Consider the following 10,000-nt stretch of genomic DNA (forward strand, 5'->3'; position numbering starts at 1 on the left):
CGCGCGCCGGGCCGCCGGGCGGGTTGAACAAAGGAGCCGGACTGGGACTCACCCTTCTCTCTTGTGGCTCATGTACTGGCCATTGGTGGGGGCGTGCTGGCTGAGGAGCGGGTTCTTGGGCGCCGCCGGGGTGGACAGGTCCAGTCCGCGGTGGCCGTTGTTGCCACCGAGGTTCTCCTCCTTCACGTGAGCGCTGGTCACCTCCTTCCACAGCTGCTGCAGCTCCGCTGGAATCAGGCCTGGAACAAAACAAATTGGATAATTAAATCAATTAACGGCTAATCCAACTCTCGTCCTCACATAATTAAATCAGAGGGTCTGTAAACAAAGCCGAGTATTAATTAGGAAATATTCCACTACAGGGTAATGCTCTGAGAGCACTTCTCCACGCCCCCCCCACCCCCCTCTCCTTGTGATCTGAAGCGTGTTTGTATACACAAATCCCAGACATTCACACACATTTCATGCCCACGGTAAATAATTAACATCTAGACAAGGCATGAAATCGGAATAATCACCATTGTTTTCTCCAGCGAGAGAACACACACACACAAACACAGACACGCAAAGTTTACAATACTAACAACGCTACAGTAACGCCGCCCCACCACTTCGAGAAACACGACCCTGGGGTAATATTCCCAAAAGCGCATTAATGTGCAAAATACTTTGCACCGCCTCCAATTGACACAGAAGACTTAAACCTCATTTAACAAGTCGAGCACACTGCAGCTCATGCTGCCTTAGAAAAAAAAATCCCTTGAAGACAGAAGCCACTTCTTCTATTGGAAACACATCCAGAGAGTGTGTTCTGTTCCTGAGTGACAGCCATACTGACACTCTGGGCCAGACTGGGGATGAGGAGGGATAATGCTGTGTTTGTACACCCCGCTTTCCATGTCTGGGAGAACTGAGCCTTTGTTTGCACACAATGTACAGTACTGTATATGTGGGTACGCGTCCGTTTTACGGTGTCTGTTACCGTGCAGGGGAAGCCTGCTTTCATTTGACATCAATGAGGCAAAGCCTGATAAGGAAAATAAGATTCAGCCCCACGGGGCTATGCTCTCTGGCCATTTGTACTGTCAGTCAAAATATATTTGGATAGCCCCATATTTTTAATAGCATTTTGAAAGCTCCACTATGGGAACATATTCAGATCTGTCCTTAAATAAGCCACGTGTTTTAAACACACTGAAAGAAGACTCTGGATATGAAGGGAATTAAACTGCCGGGCTTTGGACAAGACCACTCGTTTAACATTACAATTAATTAAATCCATTCTCAGAATGAGCAGTGGCAAATGAAAGATGATTTGCACATGCTTATCTCCCTGGGCTTATATTCTCTGGATTTCTACCCTCCTTTTCTAATCACTGGCTCAATAGATACCAGAAGTGGCTCTTTCAAGCACTAGATCGTAACACAATGTGCAAAATGCTTAGTCTTAATTTATTCCTGTTGTGGAAAATAACTGTTAGGTGAAGATCTCAATACGATCAGCAAAAATATTTTTAATTTGATAAGCTACTGAAGATTTTAATTATGCTCGTAATGGAGAACACTGGCCTAATGAGGCGAAGGGCTCTGGAGAGACGCAGGGGCTCAGAACTGTGAAATGAGTCTGATAGGATTGCTGTAAATTCACACTGGATCGTTTGCATATCAAAGAGCAGGAAATGATTGCAGGACAAATCAATAACCTTTCCACGTTCCAAGGAGCGTCTTTCCTCACTGTGATATTCCGCCGTGCTCTTCCCTCCACCCTTAACTGTCTGTGTTCTCTCCCATGTCTGAGATGCGTCTTCTCCGAAGGACACGTCCCTGGCAAGACTAAACACGCCAAATGTTGCTGTTTAGACAGACGCATGTAGAGCCCCAGCCTGTTCCCTAACAGTTGTATTATTGACCTCCCGTGGCTGTTTGAATGCGGGGCGGGGGCCTTGGAGGGACAGTTTCCATCATGGCCAGTCTGGATGGGGAAGGTCACTGGTGAAGATAGTGTCCTGCGCTTCGACAGTGGGAACAATCATTTTCCCCCCACTTGGTGCCCGGTGACAGTGGCCGATGTATTTTTAGCCTGTGGGCTTGACAGGGCGGCCCTCTCTCCCTCAATTACCCAGCGTCCCTGTGACCCCGACACCACTGTTTACTCAGATGAAACCAGAGCGGATAGACTCGTCTGATGAGAGGGGTAACGGACTGGGACCAAGCTGTCTCTTCCTGGTCGTACCCCCTTATTTCACCCCCCCTCCCCTCCCCCACCCCTCCAACATCCCTCTTTTTTCTTCTCTACCTAACTCTCTCATTGGGTCTAGTCACGATCACACACGAATGACAATAAAGCAGCATTACAGGGACACCTCAAATGTCGTTTGCTTGAGCAAAACTGCTTCCTGTTTTACCCACGAGGCCCCCCGTGATTACAGCGGCGGACATAATAACATTGATCTGTAAATCCCTTTTCCCCCATCCCCTGTCCTATCTTTAAATGGCGGATTGGTTTATCTTTCCTGTTTCCATTTTTCAACACAAGCATTCCGCTCATTACGGGTGGGAAATACAGACAAGCACTTTAAAAAATGTATGTTGTTGGGACACTTGATTGATCACCGGCCTCCCAACTCAATTTTACCTCTGCAGGTAGCTCTGGCACCCAGACAGGCCAGGCTCTTCAACCTTTTCCTGTCCTTGTCCCTTCATACCCAGGTGGCCATGTTCAAGCAAGCAGAAAGTTGATTTAAGGTTCATAATGACATCAGTTGCAGGCCATCATCCACCGAATAAAAAATAGCCCCGGTGCTCCTGGCTCTTTAAACTCCGCCGGTACTTTTCACACACAGAGCCAAAGCCGTGGGGGGATGGTGACACCACTATTACTTTATTGTTCCATGAGGCGGGGACCTCTGGTGCACCCCTGTTTATGTTCCTGTAATCACTGCACCCCTTAAGGCCTAAAATATGTTCCTTCCTAATGCTGCAGGAACTATTACGAGTGGCGGTTCTGCCGGAGAGATCCGTCACTGCCACGGCGGGCGTGCTACCGCCGCCGTCCCCGATGAGACGCTGCTCCGAGAGCGCTCCGCGCCTCGCCGCGTTCTTTGCTTTCATATTAGCGGCAAATTTGTCTTGTCGCTGTCCTGGTGCCCTCTCCTAGACAACTTAACTGATGGTCTCTGGCCATGGGAGCTCAGTCGGTAACGCCACTGCCTGGGAGGCCAGGGGGGCCACGGAGCACGCTTTAGCCAATCAGGACAGGCGCAGAGGGGGGCGAGCTGTGGCACGCACGCGCGCACATACTGTACACACACACACACACACACACACACCTGGCAACTGCACCTGGGGGAGAACACTGCCATCTCACTGACTGTGAACAGGTCAAAAGGAGAGGCTTTTTCAGGGAGGGGGTGGGGGGGGGGGGGGGGGGGCGCTGGATCAAATTTATATTTATGGGAGTTATATCCTCCCCAAACACATTGTTGTAATTTATAACAGATACTGTCTGACCGCTTCCAAGACTTTGAACATTAATGTCAAAAGAATTTACCGCAAGTGAAACAAATTAAAGTCCAGATAAAGAGAGCAATGTTCTTCACCCAAACAGCCCTCTCAAAGCTTATACAGTACTCAATTACTTCTATCACATCATTACTGGAAGTAAAGATAACTCGGTATGATTCCTCAGTCTACACTATCTGAACCAGAGATGCTACTCAAAACCCCACTTCCAAACAGTACACATTATTTGAGAGCGCGTGCCGGCATCTGTCTTTTTTCCCTGTGAGATCTGCTGTTCCCTATTGGTACAGTAAAATCGATCGTCTCAGAGCGCCATGGATACACTGTACAAAGGGAAGGTCCATTTTTGAAATTGCTACATTCTGTCACGTCGAGACGGAGTCCCCTGTGTCTGATCACAGCCTCGTCCTATTTCATCGCCTCTGGTCCAAACGCATAATCGGCAGGGTCCTAACAGTCTTGTAGCAGTGTTAACTACTAGCTGAATACTGGAGATGGGATGGGAGCTCTGTACTCTAGGCCTGGACTGCTGATGCATGAAAGAGTTTAGTGATGTGGAAAACAGAAAGGTCATCAATAACTTCAAACAGTCAAGCAGAAAATGTGTAGAATGGGAGGAGAAAGTCAGCCTGACGCTAAGTGTTTTAACAGCTGTCTTACACACAGTGTTAACCACCGATGGTTTCCAAGGGCAGCCTAACTAGCTTACACTGAGTAAAATCTACTCTAACAAGCCACATCTGTGTGGAGAGATTGAATGCCTCAATTCAACGTTGGTATAATACTACGCACATAGGATACACCTACAGTACAAAATATACAGTGTCAAGCTAAACTGTGCCGATACACACCTACTGTACACAGAGCACATCTGTCATGCTGTTTTTGGCTATTGATTGGTTGAGACACCTCAGTGGGATTTTATGACACTAAACCAAGGGTAAACAGGATGTTCTAGAACTGTTGTGCAATTCGATAAAGTACAATAAGCTGCCATATCACCACTGTCATGCTTTACTCAAAGGGTGTGTTTGTGTGTGTGTGTGTGTGTGTGTGTTTGCCAGATATCTGGCATTGGGCAATACAGAGACTTTACACTAACAGCTCACCATCCCTCCACGCCTGTGCCCATGGCAATCGTCTGCTGTTCGATGAGTGATCCCATAAGCCGACCAAACAATAACATGACTGTACAAACCTTGTTTTTGTTTGCCCATTACCTAAGCACCCCCAAGCCCTCCCCTTATACTGCCCTTATCTTGTTATTTCAAAACTGTTTGTCTTAGCCTGGAATGAATGGTTGATGTCATGTTCCAAAACTGTATGAAGGAGGCTTTGTCATGGAGCCGTTCCTTAAGAAAATATTAAAAAAACAAATAAAGCAATAAACGTCCCTGGCTAAACAACAAGTATTGACTCACCCATCCCCCTACGGTTGGTTTTACAATGAGACGTTCCAGTGGCAGTTGGGCAACAATGGAACCAGTCTTCCTCCTATAGGAGGAGGTGCTACCTAGTCAAACACCACTGTTGCCCGTCATAGGAGAAGCTACACTCACAGTCCGGGGACAAGAGACAGTACAACGTCCCATTAGATGGAGAGAGGGGGGGGGAGAGCTCTGAGTGAGTGAGTGAGTGAGTGAGTGAGTGAGTGAGTGAGTGAGTGAGTGAGTGAGTGAGTGAGTGAGTGAGTGAGTGAGTGAGTGAGTGAGAGCGAGCGAGAGAGAGAGAGAGAGAGAGAGAGAGCGAGAGCGTGTGGGGGCGTTTGAGAAGTGGGCAGCGTTAATGCTGAACAGCCTGGGGGCAGGTGAGGTAGCTACAGTCATGGAGGTGTGTGTGTGTGTGTGTGTGTGTGTGTGTGTGTGTGTGTGTGTGTGTGTGTGTGTGTGTACAGTATGTGTGTGTGTGCGACCTACTGACCCTGAGTGAGCTGGTGCAGGGGCAGGCCAGTCTGACCGGGCTGGATGGAGAGGAGACCCTGGCGCTGCAGGTTCAGCAGGTGCTGCTGCTGGAGCTGCTGGACCTGCAAGAGCTGCTGCTGGAAGGCCAGCTGCTGGGCCGACACCTGATGCTGAGGAACACACACACACACACACACACACACACACACACACACACACACACACACACACACACACAGGGGCACGCCATAAGTAAACAGGATTGCAGGATACAGTATATGGCAGGGCAAACACATCTATACAGTATAAGAGAACATTCTAGTTCCTCTGTACAGACAAATCGCTAGTACACATCTAAACCTGCAGTCGAACATGCAAATGTTCATAGATCATACAGCACCTGACCCACCCCGGACCCAACCGACAAACACATACAGTACTGCTCACATGTGACACAAGGTGCTGTATCAACATACGGTTGGTAGGAACCCAACCCACAAACCTACGCACACAAACACACACCTTAACGGTGCACACACACACACACACACGCCAAACTGCATAGTCTCAGGCACCCCAGGTAGCTGTGAGCTTTTTTGTTTCTGCGCACTTTCGGCAGGTACAGTAATGCCATCTCTCTCCCTCTTAATTAACGAGTAGTCAGGAGGCGACTGACAAACAACGAAACAACATAGTTAATCATTCATAATAAGAGCCACAGGATTTTAATTATACCCATTCATAATTCAGCGTGCAACGTGTGACTGGATCTGAGTGTTTAATAAGCACACCGGCGAGCCTCGCAGCCCTCTGGGGGCGCCGGCACCGAGCTTGGGGACGTGTTCGCGGCGCCACGAGCCGCGCCGAGTCGCGCAAAGACAGACGACGACAGACACCTCGTCGATCCTACGGCGCTCCGCGAGACGGAGGGGGCTGCCCCGCCCCTGCCGACGGTGCGGAGTTTTGGACCGGCCGCGCCGACGCTGACGGGGGACGGGGACGGGGGGGGGGGAGAGAGAAGCGAGGGGGACAGACGGAGAGAGAGAGAGAGAGAGAGGGAGAGAGACAGCGTCGAGTGTAGTCCCCACAATAAACAGGAGGAAATGATCTAATATCCCCAATCTTCTCCCGACCCAGACAGACGGGAGGTGTTATTTAGATGGCTGAAGAGTGGAAGAGGAGACATTTAACCCTCTGATAAACCTCCGACCGCACGGCGGACAGCGTCCAAATAATATTGCCTTATTGTTCAAACAACAAGGATCAATCGAGACAAAGCTCACCTTGCTCTGTGTTGTTTTCTATCGGATAAGGGGGGCCAAAGCAGAATGAGCTGGCAGTATATTAGGGCTGTATGTGAGTGAACAGGACCAATAGTCAGTGGGTGAGGGGGGGGTGGGGGTGGGGGGGGGCGGGGTGGGCATTAAAAGCAGCCCGGGCTGCCAAGCTGTGTGCCTCCGCCCTGTTACCAAACACAGGATACACCACTTTGTTTACTTCTCACGATAGAACGCGTACAAAAAAAAAAAGTCTCGGTGCACTGCCGCTGTCGGGTCACCCGCCTGCTGGCTCCGGAGCGCTGAAACAGCCAGATAACCCCCCCTTACTCGGCCCGCCCTGGTCTGCCTGTCAAAGGTCTGCTGGCGTCCCTGCTTCCCTTCCCCTACCCCTCCCTTCCCCCCGCGACCAGCCCTGATCCAGCGCCGGCTAAAAATAAAGGCCTCTGCGCGGTCCGCTGTGTTACAGTAGCTTCACGTGGAGGGCCTTGTCATTAGCTCTCCCTGACCAGGGAGCTGCCGGCTAGACCCCGAACTCTGGGTGATAACAGCACCGGGACTACAGAGCTTTTTAGTCACGAACAGGCTCCTGCTGTACGATGATCTAGGAAAACGAGTAAGGAAGCCCGACAGGCAGAGACCGGGTTTAGGTTCCGGTGAAAGTCGTCACGCAGGTGGCCGGCGATTTCCTGCGACGCCGTCTACCTCCGAGGGAGTTCTTCTTCTTCTTCTTCTTCTTCTTCTTCACAGGGTCGCGGAGGTTCATCTCCTCTCTGTTGTGGAGCTCCCGTCTTGACAGCTCGAGACAGACGCGTGAGTGCCACGGGGGCGGGAGACAAAATGGCTTTCATCAGTCGCCCCTAAATAAATACGGGGTGGCTTTTTAAAACCGAAGAATTGCAAATGAATTTAACTCTCTCTCCCCTTCAAAAAAACCCTTTCTTCTGGTCTCATCAGCTGACAGCAGCTCCTGTGTGCTCCCAGCACGCAGACACGTTCAAAACACGCCGTCCGAATAGACCAAATAAGAGGTTAACAAGAAGTGGCACGAGGGAGAGGTACATACAGTCCCTGACACATGATAAAGAGTGGCAGTGGCAGGCCTTTATTGTCGAGCCTCAAATATAAAGTTAAGGATCTTTGAGAAACAAAATTTTGATGTGTTTAAAATAAAAGAGGCACAAAGCAACAGCGGGGGGTTATTGTCTGGCAGCCACGGGGGGGGGGGGCGGCGTAATTCTTCTTCTGTCTTTTGACGGCTGCTGGAAATGCCACTGAGAAAGAGGGGGGGGGGGGGGGGGGGCGGGGCATGGGCAGGAGGAGGCGGAGCCTCACGAGGCTGCATCCATTTCCTGTGATCATACATTTTACGCTTCACAAGTTGTTTTTTTCTCTGTTCGACTGATCAACTGCGCCTCCTTCCCTCTGACCACCCCCCCCCCCCCCAGCCTCAGCCCCAGCCTCAGCCCTTACTGTAGCTCCCAGCCTCAGCCCTTACTGTAGCTCCCAGCCTCAGCCCCAGCCTCAGCCCTTAGCTCCAAGCCTAAGCCTTAGTCTCAGTCTCAGCCCTAACCCCTCTGCCCCAGCCCCAGCCCCTAGCCTCAACCTCAGCCGCCAGCCTCAGCCCCCAGCCCCAGCCTCAGCCCCCAGCCTCAGCCCCCGGCCCCAGCCTCAGCCCCCAGGCCGCAGGTCCTCATCCCGTGCCCCAGCCTGTCCCAGACTCCTCTAGTGTGTGTGCGTCAGATGTGACTTGGTGACAGGCTCTATCTGAGGCCGAGGAGCTCTCCTGTCATGTTGATTTATGGAGCATCACAACACAACTTGTCCAAACTGAAGCCCGCAGTTCATTAATTAGAGAGCTGCGACTTTGAAGTCGGCAGTCCCGACAGTGTGTGTGTGTGTGTGTGTGTGGGTGTGTGTGTGTGTGTGTGTGTGTGTGTATGTACGCATGCGTGCATGCAATAGTACTGCGTGCGTGTGTAGTTTTTTTAACATTTGGCTTAATTTATACGCCGTTTTCTCTCTCTCTCTCTCTCTCTCTCTCTCTCTCTCTCGCTCTCTCTCTCTCTCTCTCTCTCCCTCTCTCTCTCTCTCTCTCTCTCTATGTCTCTCTCCCGAGCCCCCCGGACGTGGCTCTCAGAGGGGAAAAGACCGAAAATTCCACAATTGTCTTTGAACTTCTTTTGACCGCGCAATAATCATCTCTTTGTCCAGAGTGATGCCTGTATCCGCCAGTCGTTAACGCGCATCGAGCCGCCGCTGACGAGCCGGTCCTGCTGAACCGGGGGGGGGGGGGGGGGGGACCAAGGCAACAAAGCTGGGAGCGCTCCCTGCGCCGATATCTCACAATTACATGCCTTCTCTCCCTCCGCCATTTCCATGTTAATTACCTAGGAAGCCTCTCAGATTTATATGCTGGACGTTTCTGCCTTTCTCTCGTCTTCCTTTCATTATGTCCTACAAGGGGCTCATGCCAACAGCTCTCTCTCTCTCTCTCTCTCATTTTGTTAGGGGGCACTTGTTTACTTGAAAAAAATAAAATAAATAATAATAAAAATAAATATATATATATATATATATATATATATATATATATATATATATATATATATATATATTGATTGGGATGATTTTATATAAAATCAGCCCATACATTTATTTCATTGCCACAGCCACATCAGGCCCTGGTTATTCCTGGTTTAGTGAGTTATCACTGGTACAGTGTTTACCCTCAGAGCCTGTTGTCCTAATCAGAAGCATGAGTGCACTTGATTCTGTCGCTTTTTTCTCTCTCTCCTTAAAACACAGCCTCTGAACAGATGCGTGAGGGGAGAGGACAAGAAGAGAGGAGAGGAGAGGAGAGGAGAGGAGAGGAGAGGAGAGGAGAGGAGAGGAGAGGAGAGGAGAGGAGAGGAGAGGAGAGGAGAGGAGAGGAGAGGAGAGGAGAGGAGAGGAGAGGAGAGGAGGAGAGGAGAGGAGGGTTGGAGAGGGAGAGGAGAAGAGGAGAGGAGGAGGGGAGAGGAGAAGAGAGGAGAAGAGTAGGGGATGGGGGAGGAGAAGAGGAGAGGATGATAAGAGAAGAGCAGGGGAGGGGATAGGAGAAGAGGAGAGGAGGAGAAGAGGAGAGGAGATTAGGGGGAAGGAGGAGGAGAGGAGAAGAGGAGAGGGGAGGGGAGGGGGAGCACACATGGCCAGGGGTACGGGGGGTGATGGCGTGGGCGTACCTCTTTGCCCTGCTTGCCGACATGCTGCTGCTGCTGCTGGAGGAGTTGGAGGTGGAGCTGTTCCTGCTGCTTCTTG

General features: G+C 50.6%; 1 protein-coding gene across 4 annotated transcripts in view; it reads right to left on the minus strand.

The window, feature by feature from the left end:
• Positions 1–10,000, minus strand: part of foxp1b (forkhead box P1b) — a 157,308-nt gene that overhangs the window by 28,373 nt on the left and 118,935 nt on the right. For all 4 annotated transcript variants that reach the window (XM_084440856.1, XM_084440857.1, XM_084440854.1 and 1 more), the window contains 3 exons: positions 9,925–10,000; positions 5,443–5,593; positions 53–239 (listed from right to left, as the gene is read on the minus strand). The exon at positions 9,925–10,000 is cut by the window's right edge. In XM_084440856.1, the coding sequence (XP_084296982.1) occupies positions 53–239; positions 5,443–5,593; positions 9,925–10,000 (414 nt within the window). The remainder of the gene's footprint in view (positions 1–52; positions 240–5,442; positions 5,594–9,924) is intronic.

Source organism: Borostomias antarcticus (assembly GCF_949987555.1).
Source record: "Borostomias antarcticus genome assembly, chromosome: 7".
Lineage (NCBI taxonomy): Eukaryota > Metazoa > Chordata > Actinopteri > Stomiiformes > Stomiidae > Borostomias > Borostomias antarcticus.